The sequence below is a fragment of the Curcuma longa genome, chromosome 15, assembly GCF_044706935.1.
Source record: "Curcuma longa cultivar G26 ecotype Majalengka, Jawa Barat chromosome 15, ITB_CL_G26_1.1, whole genome shotgun sequence".
NCBI lineage: Eukaryota > Viridiplantae > Streptophyta > Magnoliopsida > Zingiberales > Zingiberaceae > Curcuma > Curcuma longa.
In genome coordinates, this window is record NC_133875.1 from 4,196,240 (window position 1) to 4,219,519 (window position 23,280).

Genomic DNA, 23,280 nt, shown 5'->3' on the forward strand with positions numbered 1-23,280 from the left:
CATACAATTTGACAAGGTAAATTACCGCATTTCTTCATTGGAACATCAAAGAACATCGAGTGTACATGAGGCCAACACATTTCTATAGGGGAAAAGTTGCGCATTCCCTGTGTAAAGGATTCATTGGCCATAGCAAAAGAATGTAAGTCTGTGTCGATGAAAATGGAACTTAGATGATCCTATAATGGAAAATCACCAAGCTGTATACGTTAACCACAGGACACCAAGATAGAAATGGAGCAATAAAATGCAATAAGTGCTGCGTTAACCTCTGAAACGCGTGTTTGATTGAACTAGACAAAACCGTCGATTGATGGTGATGATACAAAGAACACAAAAAGGCTAAATCAAAACGCGATCTTTGAGGCCCACGAAGGAACGATTGGCTCTATCGTTGTTCGGATCGATGGATTCAGGGAAGCCAGAGGAGGCGGCGGCTACTCTTCATCCTCCATCTCCGCAGACTGCAGCCACAACACCCGTATGGCGAAACGGAGATGACGGAAGCGGAGAGGCTACCATCGCTGAGGCGATCGGCCTGGGCCGGGCTTATTTATTAATGGGCCTTTCCAGGCCCATTTTGTTCAGACGAGGTCAGCATCCCTATAGACTTCGAAGATGACGCCGCGTTGCCCTCTACAGAGAATGCTCCGGAAGACGTCTCCGGAAACTCATGGGAGGTGTTGCTGCTGGAGCGGAAACCGCCCGACAGCAATGCCGATGGGTTGCACGTCTTCCAGAGCGCATTTCACCTGCTTCCGAGCGAAATTGGGCAGCTGGGTAGGCTCAAAACGCTCAAGTTCTTCGGCAATGATATCGAGGTGCTGCCGCCTGAGGTCGGCGACTCGGTGAAACTTGAGCGACTGTAGGTGAAGGTCTCTTCCCCGAAGATCGCTAGTGTCGCGCTCCAAAAGCTTAGGTCTTTGAGATCCATCTGTCATTTCTCTATTTGGTACATTATACTACCGTACCTTTTTTTGCTTGACCCTTCTTGTCCCTTGAAAATTTCTTGCGCCCCGTTTGCTACTTATAATTACCTCTGTCGGTCCTTCATACGGTAAAAATAAATAATCTTACCCAATTTTGGTTATGACGGTAAAAATAATTGTTTTAATGGTTTATCCCTTCATACAGTCAAGATTTTAGCAGTTGCTTTTCCATTAGAGGTGTGACAGTAGCATTTAGACAACACATTTGCAAAAGGTGTTCTGCTGATATTTACTAGTTTTCACGCTTTTTCTGGAACCAATGCCTCGGGGACAAGAAATCCTATATGTTAAGGACTTTTTGGTGGTAGAATTCAAAATATCATGAAAGTTGTTACCTTGATGTTTGTTATAACGTTATATATGTGTATATATATAATGTTTGGTGTCCAATCTATCAGTAAATAGTAAGTATGGGAAAGTGACATTGGATTTAAATCCAGTGTTTTACGTTTCCTATCAAATGCCATCGTATGGAAAAAGAACTCCCATTTGTTACTTTTCACTCTCAATGACATTCTTTCCACCTTTCCTTCTGGGTATAACGGTAATTTTGAATGAAGTAACCTAAGATCTTGGAACTCAATTTCTGGTGCTTCATCAAATTGAAAGCTATTTTTGACATGGAGAATCTCATTCCCATTTTTTTTCTAAATAGGAAATTCACTGTATAACTAAATTAGAATCCAATTTTGTATTTCTATTCGTATTTATTATTTTCAATTAAAAATCCTTGATAGCTAAGTTTTCATTCATAAATTCCTTTCCTGAATTTCTTATGATTAGAGATGCTGTTATTTTTCAAAAAATTTCTTCTGTGCAGGAATTGATGTATGCATATATTTGACAGCAATTTATACTCACCTTTTATTTTCAGATATCTTCCTCCAGAGATCAGCAATCTGAAAAGGCTGCAGGAGCTTGATATCTCATTTAATAAGCTGAAGTACTTACCTGCTGCTATATCTGAGATTAGTTCTATTAGATCAATGAAAATTGCTAACAACAAGCTGGTTGATCCTCCATCATTATTTCTTCACTGGCTGACCTGGATATGCTCAATTTGTCAAATAATAGGCTAACTTCATTGTCTTCACTCAGACTTTCTTCTATGCATGCTCTTCAACATTTGAATCTTCAGGTAGCACATAAGTGTAAACTTCTTAAATGTGCTTTTAGATCATGTTTGAATGGTGTTACTTGCTGATACTTGTTAAAGATCTCTCAAAGTTTATGATTTATTTGGAATTTTTTTCTAGTTACTGTATGCTTAACATGACTCCATTCTTTTAATTCTTTTTCTAGTTAGTGTCATTCCTACCATTTTTGATAATTACTTATGAATTAGTTCAATACTAAGACAAAATACATGTATTACCCAGACTTGGTCCCTGTAACTTTAGTTAATTGTTTAATTGCTACAGAGGCATGAAACATACATCTGAAACATGGTTGCAAGAAATGGACTGGTTCTATCTAAGACGTATGCTTAGAATAATGATTGATGGATGCTATACGGCCTACACTTGCCTTTGTATGTCTTGCACACGGTGATGTATTGCTTTTTTAAAAAAACAGACTACAAAAAATGTGCTGGGCAACCCATCAGTTTACTAGATTTTTTAGCTTTAACCATTTGACAGCTAAAAGAATTTAAAGAATAAAAAAACCAAAAATATTGATCAACTGGTTCTGTCTGGTACTTAAATATCTACCCGACTAGATCAGTTTTTGATCTGTTTTTCACTTTTCTGGGTTGGGATCGAGGTTTCAATTAAATTAGGCATTGCCTCTGGACTAATAACAGGGCATTGGACTAACATCTCAACCAAATTAGACATTGATTCAGACTAACACTATGGTTTAAGAAGAATGGAGAAATAGCTTCTTACACAAAAAGTCATGATGAGGAAATATCCAGATCAGGCTTATCAATTTCACTAATTTAGGTTTGGTCTATGTATAGTTGGTATATCCTTTGTTCGTGTGCCCATTTTCTTTAGAAACTGTGTAAGATGTATATTTCTTACTCATCTGGTGCTTCAGTGTTGTACTTCCACATTGAAAGCAGTAAAAGAAATCCAAAACTTGATCGAAACATTATATTTTATGATTTTGCTGGTCTGTGAAGCTGTATTCTTGCAACTTTTAATTTAACTGATACAACCATTTCCCTGTTGCATTATTCTATTCAGGTATATTCCTCTTAATGGGCTTCTTGTGCCACTTGAAACTGAGAATTCTACCATCCCTACATCGCATTTTTCCTTCTCTCTCATTGATTCATGAAACCAAGAGCACCTCCAGGTCAGTTATCCATTTCAAATTTCGAACTGTTGATGCTGCAGTAAAGGTGATTACATGAAATCTGCTGGTCAATAGTAGATATAATCTATATTTCCTTGTTGTCCATAGATTACAATAATATTTTAAGTAACTTCCTGAACTGTGCAGGTTCAATATTTAATAGCAGATCAGACATCCGCTGATAGAATAAAGGAATTTGAGTGCATTCTTCGAGGGGAAGTAAGGATTCTAGGTGCTTTGAGGAATCACAAGCACGTAGTGAATATTTATGGTCATCAGCTTTCTTGTAAGTGGCTTCCAGCACTAGATGGGAAAGAAAGGGACAGGCTGTTGCAATCTATGATTATTATGGAGTATGTGAACGGTGGCTCTTTAAAGGTAGATCAACTTTTTTGAGTGCTTGTTTCTATCCTTCCATGATATTTTTTAGGTTAAACTGATTTGTTTATTATATTTGTCTTTGCAGAATTATCTAAATCCTTAAGGGAAGAAGGTCAGAAACATGTTCCTGCTGACATTGCTTTGTGCATTGCCAGAGATGTTGTTGATGCACTGGTAGAACTGCATTCTAAGGAAATAATTCATCGGGGCATAAAAAGTGAGAATATTTTAATTGATTCGGTATCCAGGGCTGATGGAACACCGATTGCCAGGCTCTCTGATTTTGACAGATCAGTTCCTCTTCAATTCTCTGCGCATACACGTTGCATCGCACACCTTGGCGTACCTCCACCAAATGTTTGCGTTGGAACTCCTCAGTGGATGGCTCCAGAAGTGGTGCATGCTATGCATGAGAGACATTCATATGCTGGTAAGACCTTTTCTAGTTCCATGATCCTGCTGATATTTTAAGAACAAGTGTATAGACAATTTAAGAACCAAAGTAAATGCATCTTGCTTACTAACTGAAATAAGTTCTTCTGATTTTATAAGTCATAAGTTTTTTGCCTGAATTTTGGCATTGTTCTTTCAGTTGATTACAATATTTTACTGTTTTTTGTGATATTAGCTAAACATGATTGTTCTCATCTACACAACTATAATAGCTAAAGTAGGTCAACGAAGAAGTTGGAAGTTTTAGATCACATGGTCTTTGTTAATATAACTGGTTTTGTGAGGTTTGTGTTTCCAATTCTTCTATTGAATCTTTAGTCATATATCACTTTGACTTCTCTCATTTGGAGTTAAAAGATTATTAATCTGTGCTTGGCACTTGCAAATATGTCAATTGTTCTTTTTATTCACACAAGTAACCTCTTCTTTTTCTTCTTCTTCAGGAAGTGGATATTTGGTCATATGGATGCCTTTTATTTGAGCTTCTTACCGTTCAAGTGCCTTACAAAGGAGTATCTGACTTAAAACTTAATGAGCTCGAGTGTAAGTTTGTTAATTTTTTTCAAATTATGCTCAGGGTTCCTTTGCATTTTCTTAGACTAAAGTATCCATATTCTTAAATTCGTCAATTACTGAATTTCCTTCATTGCATTCTAACATTGCAATGCAATGAACAGAAGCAATAGAGGCACTTGCATCAGTAGATGAACCAACGATGCAACCAAAGCTGGATTTCTCTTCCAACGCCGATGCAGAAGTATTCAAGTGTTTGGTAGACCTTTTTTTATCTGCCCGTCCATCCGGCCACGGCCAGCATATTTTTATGATATGCTTCTTCCCGACCGGAAGCAGCAGATCATCCTGTCTGCGACTGACCACTTCCAGCTCCACCAAAATTATGCAGAGTTTAGTTATCATGAGGACTCACTTAGCATCACTCTGCTGTTCAAACTAATCACACTAGCCTGCTCACAACATTGTTGTCTGTGGCATGCAATTTGTTCGAGGATTTCGGTGATCCCTTGATCAAAGAACTTTACCTCTGTAACTTGTAACAACATTATCTTCTGTGACATGTAATTTGTTTGAGGATTTCGGTGATCCCTTGATCAAAGAAGCTTTACCTTTGTAACATGCAACAACATTATCTTCTTGAAAAGTGTTCTTTAATGTAGCTTGTATCAACAATTTCAACAAGGAATGAATGCCTTGGTGACTTTCAAGAGAGGTTATTTCTGTTAGTAAACTCATTACCATGTATCATCAAATGTCTCAATTTCAACCAGGAATGACGGCACTTTGACTTCTGTCATTTTTCTTACTTTAAATTATTGATCAAACATTTAGATCGACGGTTTGCTGTTTAAGAGTTCAAGCTTCTGCAATTTAAACCCAAAATACTCAATTTAGATACTCTTTTATCTCCTTACTGCTGCTATTTGATGATCAAATGATAATTTGTATTAAAATTTTGACTCAATTAATATGAATGCCCTTAAATGTGAAAACAAACCATTGAAAATGTTCGACTATCCAATTTTTAGAATTGAATCCGATTGATTGATTCTACCAATTAACTCCAAATCGAACATCAATGTAACATGACGATTCACTAAATTATTTTCTTTGGTCGAATCCAATGATTGAACAATTTAATAAACAAAAATCTGTGTGCTATATAGCCTGCCTTTGCTTTTAAGAAGACACTAGTGAAAGCATTGCATGGCAATGAAAACTGAAAAAGTTTAAGGGAAAATAGTTATATTTAAACTATAATATTAAAATGAAGTGGATGGTTTAGAGGAGCAAAAAGAAAAAGTGAAGATGGTGGAAGAGCTTTGCCTTGCCTCTTTTTCAATTTGTTTTTCTTATTGGGCTCTTTGTAAAGGTGCCATACTCTTTAATACTAAACTATAGGAATTGTTTACTTTCCATTTTATTCTCTGTTCTGATCTGAATAGGAGGGGTGGATCAAATTTCTTGAAAAATTACTTCTATTGATTTTACGATGAATTCATCAATAACGGAGAGTCGGTTGAAATGATCGATTGAAGGAGTCGGCTGAAAGAGTGAATCGTCAAGAAATTGATTACAAAAAAGTTAGTCATCGAGGAGTCAGCTACAAAAGAAGTCGACTATAGAGAAGTTAGTCACCAAAGAGTCGACTACAGAGAAATCAACTAACAAAAGTCAATCATTGCCAAAGAGTAGATTACAAAAAAGTTGACTACCAAACTACAAAGAAGTCAACTACCAAGGAGTTAGCTACCTCTGAGAAGACTTAGCAAGAAGTTAGAAGAGGGTCAAGGTGCATCTTAGTATTGCCCCTTCGACGCTCAAATTAAAATAAAGAAATGAGCATAGAAATGAGTGGAGAAATCATAGATAACATGAAATAGATGATCATATATAACATAACAATATCTATTTCCTAGAACTTCCCTCCCCTTATCTCATATAGAGAGAAGTCTAACGGGCATATTTCTTGTAAAAAAGATCAAAGATTATCCTATTAAAGGTTGTTGTAATAATCGTTATACCCTTTACTTTATATGTGTAACTGATAATTGACACAATCTTTCATTTGATTATTTATATCTGATGGATTTGAATTGTTGGAAGATATTTGACTTTATTTTATAATAAATTTGAATTACTGAAAGACAATCTAACTTTTTTTTTTGAATGAATTTGAATTGTTGGAAGATGATTCAATTTTTTTTTATAACGAGATTAAATTATTGGAAGACTATTTGACTTCTTTTGTAATGGATTTGAATTGTTGGAAGATGATTTAACTTTTTTATAATGGATCTGAATTATTAAAAGATGATCTAATTCTTTTTATAATAGATCTGAATTATTGAAAGATGATTTAACTTTTTTTGTATAACGAATCTCAATTATTGGAAAATAATTTGACCTCTTTTATAATGGATTTTTTTATAATAGATTTGAATTGCTAGAGGACAATTTTAATTTTTTTTATTTTAATAAAAAATATCATGTATAATATTTTTTTTACTAAGAATTGACATAACACCGGATCATTGTCCATTTATGTTTTATATAATCCATTCTGTCCGGAAAAAAAATATATTCCACCTAACATGCAATTATTCATTTCCCAAAATTCATCTTTTACTCACCAACGATCCGAATACGTTATAAATTTTTATTGTTATTCAACCAAAATTTTCTTGGTATTTAATTATCATAATATTTTAAATATATATTAAAATATTATCCTTCAACTAGAGAAAAATTAATATGTAAAATTATATGTTTATGTCTATTAGATAATTCAGTTTATAAATGTCAATGAATATTTAAGAAAAAAACATTCACATGCTATATATATATATATATGCAATAATAAATTCTCTTATAGTAAATATGTTAGTTAAAGTATTTCCAGCCTTATAAAATTATGAAGACACTAAAATATAGTTTTATTTAAAAAAAAGTTTAGATTCTCTCAAAATACATCCATGAATTATACCAAAATCATCTAATTGTAAATATGCTTATATAAAATTATGAGATTTTCTAATACAATTTTCAAGAAAGACTAGAAATATATGGATTTTTTTTAAAAAAAAATTCTTTCATTCACTAGATTCCCTCAAAATAGATCCAAAAAGAACCTTAAGAGTATTTCAACAAAATGAAATAATAATTAATATCTAAAATTGATGATGTAGCCAAAGTCAACAATATATATAAGAGTCAACAGAGGAACCATCAAAGAAACATCAAGGAATAATCCCAAAGCAAATAAAACACCAATAAATAAATGGAAAATACAAAAAAGCAGGGAAAGCATTCGAAATCAAATTGATAACTCCCCTTGATATGACCACATTCAATCGATGAATCTAGACTTAAATCGGTCCAGGATCATCCCGCCGACCGCCTCCACTAACAGCTCCACGATTCATTTTAAACTATAAATAACGCACAAGATTAGACGCATCATTTCACCCCCAAATCCAAATCGAAGAACAAAAGGGGCATAAAAATCTGATTTTTATCCGCTTAATTTTTCCTCCTCCATGGCTTCCATGACTGCCTTCTTCGTCGCCAGATCCCCAATCCCTGCCTCAAATCCTCCTGCTCACAATCCCATCTACCAGCCGCTTCTCCCAGGCAGCCTCCGTCTCCGCCGCTGCCTTCCGCCGACCGCCGCCGCCCCCCTCCGCGCCACCTTCGCCCCCGCCGCCGCATCATGCAGCTTGATCGAGCCGGACGGCGGGAGGCTGGTCGACCTGGTGGCGCCGAACGGGCCGGCGCGGGACACGCTCCGCCGGGAGGCGGCGCGGTGCCCGCAGATCAGGCTGTCGCGGATCGACCTGGAGTGGGTGCACGTGCTCAGCGAAGGGTGGGCGAGCCCCCTCGGAGGCTTCATGAGGGAAGCCGAGTTCCTCCAAACACTTCATTTCAATTGTCTCCGCCTCGGAGACGGCTCCGTCGTCAACATGTCGGTCCCGATCGTGCTGGCCATCGACGACGCTCAGAAAAAGGCCATCGGCGACCGGCGCAGGGTCGCGCTTGTCGACGCCCGGGACAGGCCTGTCGCCATCTTGAGCGAGTGAGTTCGACCTATCAACATCCTTCATTTGCAATATTTATTAAATTTTGTTGTCTTTTTCTGAACCGTAAAAAGCATTTTTGTCCTTGATTTTGGTAATTACTCGATGATTAAATGCTACTAGATGCTCGACTATTCTCCCTTTCGGAGATTCAATGAATTGCCACTCTGCTATTTAATTTATCTGTTCTTCGGATTGAAAATTACTGTGCATGGTTCAATTAATGAATCGGGTAACACTGTATCAAAAGATCACTGAAAGTTGCCTTCAGTTTGTGTGTTCATGTGCCTTTCTCTGGTCCTTTCAATTTCTACAAAATTTGGAAAAGTAATGCAGCAGTTGCTTCAGTTTGCTATGTAACTAACTATCCAGCTTCATCTTTGTTGATCATTTTGTCTGCGGTGTACTGGAGACTTTGTTATAGGTCAGTTCCATAGTATCAATATGTTGACTGAAATGGTGTACTCGTGGCCTTGTTATAGGTCAACTCTATAGTATCCATAAGTTGACTAAAACAGAGACTCGTATTAGAGGAAACATGCTTGCATTCATGTCTTAAAGGTTTATGATTAGTTGAAAGTACTTAGGATTTTGAGAAGATCTCGTGACCTAGCGTATTGTTCTGCAATATGATTTTAGTTTTTTTATCATGTTGTACTAGCTCAACTCTATATTATAGATTTTTGCTACAACATTTTCTAACCATGAGTTGCTTTCTGGAGCTACAACATAAAAATACCCTAAATTATAGATTCATCTTTTAACATTTCTGACCTCGTGTTATTTGCGGATGTTGATGCATGATCCTTTGTAGTTTTCCATTAACTGTATCTCTTTGTTTCCAAAGAATCCTAACTTATCATCGCATAAATGCTTACTTGTCTAAATTGCAATCTCGAGTATGAGAATGCACTCACTTAAGGAGATTTCTGAATTTCTAGTCTCATTCAAAATTCACTATGTATATACCTTAGAAATCTTCAGCTTTGTGAATGTCTAGCAGCAACATTATGATGTTATCTAGATGACATAGAAACTGCTACCCATTTTCAGACTTCAAGCTTTGTTTCTAGGCTTCTTTATGTGTAACACTTCACAATTTTCTTGGCCATGTATTTTCACCCTATTCAGCTAAATTTCAAAACATTTGACATTTGCATGTGAAATGGTACTTGTTGGTCCTCTGATAGATTCATTTGTTGAGCATTGTGTTCTAACAGACTTACATCATGTACCCAGGAGAATAAGTACTGTAAAGTTTACATTACTTTGGAATTTTGGGACCTTATGTTTTGTTTTTTTTTTCATTTAGCATCGAAATCTACAAACATAACAAAGAAGAACGAATTGCAAGAACATGGGGTACCACAGCTCCTGGGCTGCCCTACGTTCAGGAAGCTATAGCAAAAGCTGGAAATTGGCTAATTGGTGGAGACTTGGAGGTCATAGAACGTATCAAGTATAATGATGGTCTCGATCAATATCGGCTATCACCTGGTGAACTCCGTGCAGAATTTGCCAGACGCAACGCAGATGCAGTATTTGCTTTCCAGCTGCGTAACCCTGTACACAATGGTCATGCCTTGCTCATGACCGACACTCGTAGACGCCTTCTCGAAATGGGCTATAAAAACCCTGTCCTCTTGCTTCATCCCCTGGGAGGCTACACAAAAGCAGATGATGTGCCACTTTGTTGGAGAATGAAGCAACATGAGAAGGTTATTCATAATACATCTCATACCAAAATTAAAATACTACACAGCTTATGGTGAAACTTAGTTTAGTCAGATGATCGTTAATTATATTTGTTTTTTTTTTGTTGATAGGTTCTCGAGGATGGCGTGCTTAACCCGGAAACAACAGTGGTTGCTATATTCCCTTCTCCTATGCACTATGCTGGCCCAACTGAAGTTCAGTGGCATGCAAAATCTCGCATAAATGCCGGTGCGAATTTCTACATTGTTGGCCGAGATCCAGCAGGTATGAGTCATCCTGTGGAGAAAAGGGACCTCTATGATGCTGATCACGGGAAGAAAGTCCTAAGTATGGCTCCAGGTCTTCAAAAGCTAAACATTCTGCCATTCAAGGTACTTTACAGTGGAATTCAGAAAAGTCACGACATTTGTTAAAGATTACATGCTTGTAAATCTTTTCCTCTCGATATGAATTCAGGTGGCAGCCTATGACAAAACACAGAAAAAAATGGCTTTCTTTGATCCATCAAGACCTGATGATTTCCTCTTCATATCTGGCACAAAGGTAAAAACACACCCACGCATTTGCACGATATCATCTCCTACGCTATGGAATAATTACTAATGCCTCGTATTTGTCCATAGATGCGGACTCTCGCCAAGAACAGAGAGAACCCACCAGATGGCTTCATGTGCCCAGGCGGATGGAAAGTCTTGGTTGATTACTACGACAGTGTGGCTCCGCCCGAAGCCAACAAGCTGCGTGAGCCTGTTCCAGTCTGAAAACTCTTCCTTGCTCCATGAAAGATTGAATGGATTCTGAAACTGCTGTGTAAAATTTATGTGGCTTGATTTCGTGTGTGCCTGACAATGAAGAAACTCAATGAAGCTAGTGTGTCGTGTGCGATGTAATTTAGAAACTTGTAAAATTGTGTGCTGGGGTGGAGTATGATGACAATAAAACTATGTGCAGACAATGCCCGTTGTCAGATTTATCATTGCTTCAGCCCTATCTATTTCTGATGAGAACAAGTGGATCTTTACGCATTGTTTTTATATTTGTACTGGTCGGTTCGACTTTTTGTCATTAGTATGGGAGACGGCATCCCAAGCTCCGATTAGCCGGCGGCGAAGTCGCCCTTCCGATCGAAGTTTGTTTGTTTGCTACTTGCGTTACTCGAAAACGGAAATTGAAGCGGATTGATCTGAAAAGAAAGAAGGCGCCAAACAGAATGGCTGTTGCGTCAGTTTGTCGACAGCTGGCGACAGGTAGTTAGCAGTCCCAGCTGTTTGGATTGGTTGAGCCGTAAAAGAAATACTTGATACCAATTTTAGTACGAAAATATCATTTATTGTTGTTTGTAAAATGTTTTTATCATGAAAGGAATGATAGATCAGAACAAATAAAGCATTGTTTAATTTACTCGTACCCTTAATTTCCACGACCACTAGCAAAGACCATAAAATCATTGATCTCCGAAAGTGACAGATTTACCTCTCTCTATATCGACATGCCTAACTTTCCATCAGAATCAATATTTTATTGGCACATCAAATAAAATCATTGATCTCCAAGCACACATCATCTTGACTCATTGGGGATCCATATCCTGAATACCATTTCACCATCTTCATCCAAGTGGTGCTTGCTGGATGACACTCATCTTTTTTCTTTTCTGTGTTTTGGAGTCTTCTTCATGTGAGTCCTTATCTCGTCACTTTTTCCACTTTGTTTCACCACCTCAATCTTCTCGCTAATTTCTGCTTTTCTAGACTTTTAGTCAAGTGTTAAGGCAAAAATGTCCCTCTCATCGAGCACCAATAACAACCCCCACAAAGCTTGGGGGCATGGGTTTGATCATGAACTCTCACTTTTCAAAGATTCCAAGCTGTCTTCGGATTGAAATAATATCCAAAATTGATAATATTAAATACGATCTAAAGTTCTGTTTGTAATGTGTCGATCAAATCTAAATTCCAGACTAAACTGGCAGATTTACCAAAATCGCATGAGGCGTCGAGCATCATCATCATCATCATCATAGACAGGTGCAAAGCAACCATAAAGATGGAGTCAATAGATAAGTCGACAGAGATTGCAACTGTAGCTACCATTCCATTACTCACACCACATCGATTACCAAGAACAAAACTAAAACAGAAACAGCAATCGCAACTCGCCCAGTCCAACTTTGTCATCACAATTCACGAGCAATATTTTTTTTTTAAGAAGAAAAAGGGGGGAAATAGTTAAAAAGGATGATGAGTTTTTGTAATGGAGTTCATGTTAGCGAAGAAAGCAAGTAATTCTTGCCTGTTTGGAAGGACACACTTCCGGCTGCCGGCGTCGCCGTCTTTCCTGAAGTATATCCGGTGAGCGGTGACCAAATCGACATCGGTGACCTTACCGCCCTCCTTCTCTGCCTCCCGATCAGGGTTTCCCTTCTCCTTTCGCTTCGCGAAGAACACGAGCCTCTCCTTCCTGTCGCTGTGGCTCCGCCCGACCACCAGGTCCCGGATCCGCCACCTGAGGGAGGAGGATCCGGCGGATCGGCTCTTTGTGCAGTGTGAAGACGCCGGATTCTTCGTCACCGGCCTCGGCGCCCACACGCAGTAGCTTCCCGGGGGGATCCCCTCGAGTTCATGGGACAACTCCGCCTCCCGCTCTTCGATCAGGAGGCGGCCTAGGGTACCCCGCGACGCCGGAGCCGGCTCGGCCGAGGGGGAGAAAGGGAGGGTTTGATTGAACTCGGGGCCGATGGGGCGGATGAAGCCGTTGGAAAAGATCTCGTCGGCGGTGACGTCCGGGGCGGCATCGGGGTCCTTGACCACGAAGGAGAACTCGAAATCCCCGTCGTCCTCGTCCTCATCTGACTTATCGCTGCCATCGACGTCAACAGAAGTCGGTTGTTGTTGTTGTTGCTGCTGCGTGGAAGGAAGGGCGTCATCAAACTCGGTTGCGGGCAAAACGTCCTCCTCCTCCTCCCCCGGAGACGGCATAGCTAGGGTTCCGCCGCGTCTCTCGTCTTCTCCTTCGCCGTCTCCGTCCATCGTCTCTCTTCGAGGAGAGGAAGGAGTGAAGAGAAGACAAGCGGCGGCGTTAATAAAGGAGGAAGCTCCCCGAGTCGCTTCGTGCTCTGCTTCGCCGCCGGTTCCGTCACGCGCAAACCGAGTGGCTGGAAGACACATAATCCCCAAGGTCCACGTGCCTCAACCTCGAGCTGACACGTTGCTCGCCTAATCGTTAGGAGCTGGCATCATCGAAAAGGTAGGTACGCATAATTTCAATTTAGTCTTTATGTTTTCATTATATTTCGTTTATAACCTTGCTTTGTAGCCCTCAAAATCAAATGACCGGACAATTTTACCTCTAAAAAGTTATCAAAATTAATAAAAAATATAAAATTTTGAATTTTAGTAATTTTAAATTAATATTTTGATTAAATCAAAGGGCATTAAAAGCAAAATCTTATAATTAAAAAAGCAATTAATCTATTTTTAAAATTATGAAAATATCATAAGAAGAAGAACAACACTACATACTTTTAGTCTTTTACCAAATTGATTTGATACTTTTTATGATCAATAATTGTGGCAAAGTCCACAAATATCACACTATTTTTTTTTTGTGTTTGTCCCTTTTCATTTGGTTGATGACTTTACAAATCAACTTTCTTTAGACAATTCTAAACTAGTCAGCTAGTGTCAAAATAGTCTTCTTTCCTTCTTTCTTTCTAGACAATTTCCAACTTATCAAATAAATTATTTTAATATTTTTTAGAATGATTTATTATTCGATGGAGTTTAGATTGAACTCACATCTCAGATTGTTAATAGAAAGTTTGCATCGATGGATACACATTAGTATAAGTCTAACATGAGCTTGAGCTTGATCGATCGAGTTGGATCAGTCGGACTAAATTCAAATACGATCCTAGTAGGAACAAGACTCATGCTTGGAGTCGTTTTTAAGTTCTTAGAAAAGCAAGCGATTTTTGACTAATTTCTTAAAATATCCAAAATTGCAAGTCAAAAGTGATGATTAAGAACAAAAATCCAATGGGACGGTTGGTGACTTTAATGTTACAATCTTATTCAATAGATGAAGCTGCTAACTTGTTTCCAGGAACAAATTTCGCCGTACAATTTTTAGTATATATATTTTTTGATTTTAGAACAAATATAAATATGATATAATAGTCTTAGCTCAAACTATTATAATGATTATTTTTAAATCATTTTTTTATGGACTCCACCTCTATTATAAATCAAAATTTAAGAAAAAAAATTATAATACTATTTTTAGTCATTTGACTTCTTTTATAAATTCTAATAAGGCGCATCAATAAACTATAATTGCTTTTTAAATGTATTTTAATTATTGAAATTTAAAATTTATTAACCGATTTACCAAATAAATTTAGTTACTTTATTTTTTTTACAATTTTTATTGCTAGTCATCACATAAAGATTGTATTTCTATATAAGAGCATCCGCAACGGGTGTTCAACGCGTGTTAATAGGATGATGTGGAGGAGGGAGGGAGCGACGTGGAGGAGAGAGGGAGCAGTGAATGAGGAGAGAGGTATTAACGCGTTCAGAGGTATTAGAGCAACTGCAACGCAGCTGGCGTTATAACTCTTCCCTCTCTCCTCTTTCACTGCCTCTCTCCTTCACTCTTCCCTCTCTCCTCCGATTAACGCGTTAATACCTCTGAACGAGTTAATACCTCTCTCCTCATTCACTGCTCCCTCTCTCCTCCACGTCGCTCCCTCCCTCCTCCACATCATCCTATTAACGCGCGTTGAACACCCGTTGCGGATGCTCTTAACGCGTTAATCGGAGGGAGAGGGAGGAGTGAAGGAGAGAGGCAGTGAAAGAGGAGAGAGGGAGGAGTTATAACGCCAGCTGCGTTGCAGTTGCTCTTATAGGCACTATAACTGTGAGCTCATCTCTTTGTACCAAACCATCTCAGGGTTTAGGTAGTGCCAGCCGGACTGATCCGGCCGGACACGTATACACAGATCATGCTCCACTCAATCCACAGCCTAAATCTCTGCTGTCCATTTTTTATTTTATCATCCAACTCTATCAGTTCAAAAAACACAAAAAGCACAAACTCTGAAGTGCAATTTGAGCCCTGGACGTAACTGAGTTGGTTACGACGCAACAAACTTATAAAAGAGGATAAAGATTCAAATTCTGACAAAACTAGGTAATACCATCCTGTGTTGTGATCAATTACAATTTCTCGATTTATCTCTTCACAGATAGTCGTGAGACGGATCGTGTAAGACCGCTAAAGTGACGGATTCCATCTTTTTGACGCAGCAAACTTATAGAAGAGGACAAGAATTCGAATTCAGACGAAACTAGGTAATACCCTCCTGCGTTGTGATCAATTACAATTTCTCGATTTATCTCCTCATAAATAGTCTGGAACGGATCGTGTAAGACCGTTAAAGTGACGGATTCCATCTTTTACAGAAGAAGTGCAATTTGAAAATGTCCATAAAAGGTATGATTATAAAACGAAATGAGCTGTAAAGGTTTTTGAATAGATACGAACCCGAAACCGGTTGTTCACATGCCGTCGCCAATAATGACCGATAGAAGACCTCTTTATTAGGTGTTTTGTGTGAATTTTATAAGAACGCAGAAAAAAGTAAAATAATTATTTTCTTTATCGATAATTATTATAGGATAATAATTTTATTTATATATAATATATGAAAACATATTGATAAATATAATTGCAATTCAAACATGTTTGAAAGGGGAAAACATAAAAGGAAGAAGCAGAAGCGTGGTATTTGAACGGCTCTCATACCATGTAAAAATATAAAAAAGCAAACAGACAATAATACTAATAATAATTATTATTATTATTTTATCGTAGTTTATAATAAGCTAACAAACTTATATATATATATATATATATATATATATGAAAAATATTAAAATAAATATGATCTCAGTCAACTATTTTATCGTCGTGGACCACAGTTTCCAATTCGAGACGCGACAGCTCGCGGATCAACCGGTTGACTTCGCCGTAGGATGAACCGCCGACGGCCATGGCTTCCCTCGCCTTCCGCCCCATCTCCGCCGCCCTCCTCCTCCTCTCCTCGCTGCCCCTCTCCTCCTCCATCAACTGCGCCACCGCGGCGGCGATATTTTCCCGCGGCACCACCGGCTTCTCCTCTTCCGCCATCCCCCACACCTCCGCGCCGACGCGCACACCGACGCGCAGGACATCCACCACCAGCTTCTCGTTGTAGAACTGCTCTGCGAAAAGCGGCCACGTGGCCATCGGCACGCCGGCGCTCACCGCCTCCACCACCGAGTTCCATCCGCAGTGCGTCACGAAGCCACCTACCGCGCGATGGCCAAGGATCGCCGCCTGAGGCGCCCACCCGCGCACCACCAGCCCGAGGCCGCTCTTCTGTTCCTCAACGACGCTCCTCTGTTCTCCCTCGCCGCCAGTAACCCAGATGAACGGGTGGCCGGCGTCCGCCAGCCCCGCCGTAATTTCCCCCATTTGTGCCTCGCTCATTCGTCCCATGCTCCCGAAGCACACATACACCACCGTATCAGGAGGCTTCGAGTCCAACCACGTTAGAGTAGCTGCCTCTTCTTTAACTCCGGCGATGTCAGCGCTGTCGTGTACAAGCGACACCGGTCCAATTTGCCAAGCCTTCCTCCCCATCACTCTCCGGTAATGCTCCACGTACTCTGCCTCCAACTCGTAGAAGCTGTTCACCACTTCGCCGTGACTCGCCCTCCCGGACTCGGCCACCCGGTCCATGAACTCGCTGAACTCGGTGCGAATCCCCACCGAGTCGTCGAGCTGGAGCTGCGACCGCTTCATCTCAATTCCATGTGGCAGGCCGGGCACCGCCACGCTTTCTCCGACGCCCGTTCCCGACTCGCGTTGCTCCGCCAGGTGGCGCTCCACGGCGTCGATGACGCAGAGCGGGAAGAAACCCATCGACTGGAACACGAGGCGTGGCACCGCGAGCCGCCGCGCGGAAGCGGCGGTCCAAGGGAGGTACATGTCGGAGATGAGGCAGCTCGGTCGGTGGATGCGGAGCGCGAGCTCCAGCGGCACCGTGAACCGCTTCTCGAGGTCGCGGAAGAGATCAAGGGAGTATCCAGGGGAGGCGAGGAACGGCGGCGGCGGCTGCCGGAGACGTCGCCTTCAGCGGGTTGACGAAGGAGGAGAAGGTGGATTTGCTGACCGGAGCGGCGGGCTTTTAGGAGGCGGTCGGCGAGGAGCTGCGGGGCGGGATCGGGAAAGAGTATGGTGGCGGTGGCACCGCGGGACGCGAAGACGGCGGCAGCGTCGACCATGGGGATGACGTGGCCGGCGGCAGGGAGAGGGAAGAAGAAGAGATTGTGTACTTGGTGATCCGCCATGCAAGTGGATTGATTCAGCTGCTTACAACGGCGGCGTCAGAAATTTTATAACCCGGCGTGATCCAGGCCGATGGAAACAAAAACTTCGGATTATCTTCCTGCCACTCTCACAGTTCTTCTCTATTATCTTCCTCTCTCACACGTTCTTCGTTACTCGTTAACGTTATCTTCCCCCGAATAAGCTAAAGTCCGAATAGGACCGCCCCTGGCTGCTTCAGAGGTTAGATTTTGTGTTAGATTTTATAGTAAAATACTTGGCAGCCAGCGTTTTGGAATTATAGATTTTTAATGATTTAAGAGACGTTTTGGAATTGAAATTAGAACCGCCAATTGAAAACTAAGATCGAGTTGACTTCAAACATCTTTCCGATTGGCGATTACTAGTCGTCCATGATTCATAATTCACAAGCTGAACATCAGCGTTGACTACCACCTTCCATCTCTCGACATCACCGGCTCTGCTCTATGCTGCTTCAGCAAACCCGACTTGGAGATTGCCGAAATCAAACACCGTGTGGTACACTCTCATGAACACATCCCCTAATATCCTGCACCACTTTCATTCATCAGTTTCAAACATTTTAAACAAAACAAAAAAAAAAACAACAAAATGGGGAGACGAGAGTAGACACCAAAGAGGGCCTCGAGGTGGTGGAATGTCGAAGGCAGTGAAGCCACTTATGCACTGTGCTGCTGATCCTTCCCCAATCTTCAGAACGTACTGGAAGGTCATAAGCAGATTGAGATCATTAGTGTTCAAGATGGAAGAATTATAAGCAGATTGAGATAAAACAAAGACAAATTTTATGCAACTTTAAGAAAGGATAGTACCTGCTCTGGTTCGAGATCAAATACTCTACCCCCGATAGTAAACCCAATTCTAGGCATGGATGCAAGGGCTCCACAATCTACAGCTGATTCTCCCATTGGACTAGGTAGCCTCTCACACAGCTGAAATTGCAACTCCAGACATGAATAAACAAATACAAGAATTCTTATCGACGATGTCATATGATTCAAAGGGGATCGCTCGACCTCGTTGATGTAGTTTGATATGCGTTCTTGTCTCTCCTCCAGTCGCAGTTGATTCTGCATCCAAACAACTGCCATCTCACACGCAGTGCACATTGCATCACCCTGACGTTCATTTGATGGATCTCTATTACTATTCACTACACTCTCAATGCCAATACTGCACACAAGGAAAGTATAAGCTTTTTTAGAAGAACCTAAGCAATTCAATTTCTTCAAACATTTATAACACAGACCTAATGCCACGAGTTCCATCAAAGCTACACAGACCAATCTGAGCACAAATTTTGCCAGGTTGTGCCTGTAAAGTAAGCCGGAGTTATTTGTAATACTATAAAGTAATTACAAGTTTAAAAAAAAAAATCATATAATTTCTGCCAACCTGTGCCAACAATAGGTTGAGAATTAGCTGCCCGTATTCGGCAACAACTGCTTTGCACTCTTGACTAACGATACCAGCAGCTCCAATTCTCTGATTAATCTCAGCAATAATGGTCTGTAAACAGGCGCAGGGATATTGATCATCATAATCAGTGACCAATAGATGGTCTATTAGAAACAGTTCATTTGCCTTTAAACAGAGGGGAAAACTTAATCCCAAATGACAGGGCACCTTTGATCTTCCTCGAATAAGCAAAATTATACAAAAATGTCTTAGAAGAAAAACTGTTATCATGTTAAGAATTGCAAAACACTTTTGAGCTTCTGGTTACCACAAGCAGAGAACTTTTTTTTGTCTCCATAGATGCCACAGAATGTACGAAAAGTCTAAAGAGCTCGAGTGAATATCCAATTCGAATAGTTGAATGAGAAAAACGAGCCTCATTATGATAAGAGTAGCTGAAACATTATACATACAGTTGGACCAGCTAGCAAAGAAGTTCCTGAATCTGCAATTGCTGCACAACCACCGCACAGAATCCTGATAAAAATATCTTGAATTAGAAGGTGGTAAATCATGAAAGGAGGACTCAAATGATAGCACCATTCACAGAGAAAAAAACCTGTAGATTGGCCATCAATAAGGACATCACCCATATCAAACTGGGATTATGTAGAAATAGGTTAGATTAGTAAGTATGTCATTGAACATGGCAAGATAGGCCAGAGTCAGATCCGATTGATAAATATGTAAAAAAAAGAAAAGAAAAGAAAAGAAAAGAAAAGAAAAGAAAAGATGCAGATACTACCTGCCAATAGCCTTTCTGAGTCACAGGAACAAATGTATGTTCACCCTTGTAATGATTTGGATCGACTCCTCCAAATACAATTTCACCTCCCTCTCCTTCCTCAGAATTCCGATTGAACCAGAAAGAGAAAGCAGGTTCTTTGACAAGGTCTTGCTCAATCATATTGTACCTGCCAATAGAAATATTGTGGGTTAATCATCCAGTTAAATTATCGTGTCTAGCGTCGTGACAACTTTAAACTATTAAAAGTTTGCTGAGAATTTCCTTGTATGGAAGCAAAATTGAAAGAATGACTCAAGAAAAAGTGAGTGTTAAATAGAAATGGTTACACTACCACACAGGAGTAACATTCCCAACTGATATTTCCTGGAACCCAAGTCCAAGAATGCCATCAAATTTTGCCACTAGAAATGTGATGCTGGGCTCTTTGGTGGCCTCGATGAAAACCTGAACAAATATTACCTTATGAGTGCTCCTGTATTAAGGAGTATCAAAGGATTTAACTGAAAGCATAATTGAGGACTTCAGTGGAGATATTGCCCACCTGATCTTTCACAACGAGATCACCAATTGCAACATGGTCCTGACTTAAGAAGCCAGAGATTTCTCCGGTGCCATAACGAATAGCTAGTGTCTTCCCTGCTTGCATGAAGATATTTTATTTAATTAGTCTTTGCTTCTCATCCTTTCAGGCCGACCATAAAAGAATATACCAAAGCAAGGCACCACAACAAACTATGGAGAAAATGAAAACTAGTCAATGAAGAACAACTGACAATTTATGCAAATCTTTTAAGGTTTTCTATTGCAGTTAACTCAGAGATCTTCAAACATTCTAGGCCAATAATGCAGTTACTTTAAAATCAAATTAATAATGAATTTACAAACTCCGTAAATATCTCAGCAGTCAGCATCGAAGAATTAAGCTGTAGTGTCTTCCCTTAATCAATGAAGCTCTGTAATGGTTCATGCATGCAATCCCTATATTGACGTGCATGATGATAGGAGCCTTCGACAATATGCATGTTCTTATCTGAGATACAGAATGGATTCTGCATGACCACAAACATCCGAACCCATGAACGAAAAAAAGTTCACAGAGAAACTTTTGATAAACACAATCCCGACGAAGGAAGCTCACGAGAAGGAAACCACAAATAACTATAACTGATGAAGAATAAGAACCACAAACCGTTCTGTTTGTAGGTGCTCGATCTGCTTGATTTGTACTTTGAATGGAAATAGCAAGCCAACTGCAAAGGTAAACAAATAGATTAAAACTTTGCAGAAGAACAGATTTGCCTGCACTCATTTCAACAGGACATATCACAAAAATATTAACATTCCAGCACTAGCACTGTAGAAGAAACATTAAGAAGGGGTGGGAAATCTCACCGAGAAGTAGCACTTCGAAGATGGAACCCACAAATTCGAGCTTCCAGTATCAAATATTACAGTGAACTTCTGCGCAGGCTTCCCAATACCAATCTCCCCAAAGTACTGTGCGTTCATGTAGTTCTTAAGCGAAACAACATCAATATCTTGCTCGTCATGGAGAGCACCCTTAAGTCCATACTTTCGGCACATCAAACTCTTCCTTTCCCGCCCCAAAAGCCGAGCAGCCAGCCTTCCGTCTTCATCCAAAGGTCTCTTCTTCAAGCCAATCCTTATCAACCCGTCGGCCGAGGCCAGAACACCGGAGGGAAACAAAAGGCACGAGAGCAGAAGCGGAAGCACGAAAATCCCCATACGTTCCCCCATGATTAACCAAACAAAAGCAGCTGAAATTTCTCCAGCCTATCAAACAGCCACGACAAATTGAGGTAACAACGAAAAATTGAATCAAAATCCAAGAAGAAGACCACTAAATACGGTCTATGAGAAACAACGAATCAACAACGAATATGACATTCAAAAGATGCGAATGTCTTAGCGACTCACCGACGAGAAGAAGGACTGGAGATCGACTCCAGGCGAGAAGAGCGATCGAAATCGATACCAAACTGCGGTCATATACAACATTTGCTCATGGAGTTGGGATTGAGACTGGAGAACATGGCAGATGCTTCGCTTCTGTCCGTCCAATAATTTTCTTAAACCAACGGAGACCGTTCGATCAGGAATCTGTCTCACCGCTTAAGGTGCTAGCGAGGTCTCGCTGTTTCTGCGCCACGTCTCGTTTCTGCATGCATCTATCGAAGAGTTCGATGACGTGGCGGTCGAGAACTCGAGAAGCGGGCGGCAAGAAAGAGGGTTTGTTTAAAAATATCGTAAAATTAATTTAATGTGTTATTGTTTAATGAAGTGTATGATACAGGAGCCTTATAAGATAAGAAAAGGGACAAATTATACTGAAATATATATTTTTTCTTTTGGTTATCTACTTTAATTAGGAGCGTAAATTAATACAATATTCGGGACTAAAGTTAGATAATCAATAAGAATTTATTTACCTTTATTTGAAGTCTTATGTAAAGGGCATCTTATAAATTTTTTATGTCTACTATACCTTTTTAACTTTAATTTTTTATTGAAATTATCTACTTTTACATAGTATGAATATGATATCATGAATAAATTAACACCCAATTTGATTGAATTTATATTATTTATTTATTATTCAAAAGAAATATAAATTTAAAATAATGACCATATATACATTTTTAATATTTTAACTTCTAAATTATCTATAATAGGTTGAGATAAAAAATAATACAAATTAATACCCAATTTGATTGAATTTATACTATTTATTTATTATTCAAAAGATATGTAAATTTAAAATAATGACCATATATACATTTTTAATATTTTAACTTCTAAATTATCTATAATAGGCTGAGATAAAAAATAATTCAAATTTTATTTACTAAGTTCACATCTTTATTCAAACATAAAAACAATGGTGTATTAACTTGAACACCGGGAAAACTGAAGCCCAACAACCTCTTAAGATTTAAAATAAACAAAGAAGCTTGAGCACAATCCAACGTATCTTACCTCATTTATTTTAATGTCCTATTAACTAAAAATTTAATTAAAATATCTTTAGAAAATAAGAACTACCAAATTTCGTTTTAAATATAAAGAAACAAACGAAAGTTCAGAAGCAGCACATAGAAAAAAAACCGTATCACATAATTGAACGGAAAAAACCTTACGTTAGGAAAATACAAATTCTGACAAAATCCAATTGCCCTAGAACTTGACGAGGCAATCAATAAGC

The 23,280-nt window shown here is 39.4% G+C and overlaps 2 protein-coding genes and 3 pseudogenes across 2 annotated transcripts; 2 read left to right on the plus strand and 3 right to left on the minus strand.

Moving 5' to 3' along the window:
* Positions 1-406: 406 nt before the first annotated feature.
* Positions 407-4,896, plus strand: LOC141846563 (uncharacterized; annotated as a pseudogene).
* Positions 4,897-8,114: 3,218 nt separating this feature from the next.
* On the plus strand, positions 8,115-11,406 carry LOC141846280 (ATP sulfurylase 1, chloroplastic-like). The gene is made up of 5 exons (XM_074734292.1): positions 8,115-8,718; positions 10,032-10,437; positions 10,546-10,806; positions 10,892-10,978; positions 11,059-11,406. The coding sequence occupies exons 1-5, from the start codon at positions 8,183-8,185 to the stop codon at positions 11,194-11,196; spliced, it is 1,428 nt and encodes a 475-aa protein (XP_074590393.1). The 5' UTR covers positions 8,115-8,182; the 3' UTR covers positions 11,197-11,406.
* Positions 11,407-12,463: 1,057 nt separating this feature from the next.
* On the minus strand, positions 12,464-13,552 carry LOC141846477 (uncharacterized). The gene has a single exon (XM_074734519.1). It carries the CDS (start codon positions 13,462-13,464, stop codon positions 12,664-12,666), a length of 801 nt encoding a protein of 266 aa, XP_074590620.1. The 5' UTR covers positions 13,465-13,552; the 3' UTR covers positions 12,464-12,663.
* Positions 13,553-16,379: 2,827 nt separating this feature from the next.
* LOC141846476 (scopoletin glucosyltransferase-like) lies at positions 16,380-17,975 on the minus strand (annotated as a pseudogene).
* Positions 17,976-18,191: 216 nt separating this feature from the next.
* LOC141845984 (aspartic proteinase oryzasin-1-like) lies at positions 18,192-22,045 on the minus strand (annotated as a pseudogene).
* Positions 22,046-23,280: the final 1,235 nt, after the last annotated feature.

What these genes read in the sequence shown, in the direction of transcription:
- LOC141846280 (XM_074734292.1), top strand. Translation starts at nt 8,183, where the DNA reads ATGGCTTCCATGACTGCCTTCTTCGTCGCCAGATCCCCAATCCCTGCC. An exon ending in GAATGAAGCAACATGAGAAG is followed by an intron (nt 10,438 to 10,545) that starts GTTATTCATAAT and finishes TTTTGTTGATAG; the next exon opens with GTTCTCGAGGATGGCGTGCT. An exon ending in TCTTCATATCTGGCACAAAG is followed by an intron (nt 10,979 to 11,058) that starts GTAAAAACACAC and finishes ATTTGTCCATAG; the next exon opens with ATGCGGACTCTCGCCAAGAA.
- LOC141846477 (XM_074734519.1), bottom strand. Translation starts at nt 13,464, where the DNA reads ATGGACGGAGACGGCGAAGGAGAAGACGAGAGACGCGGCGGAACCCTA.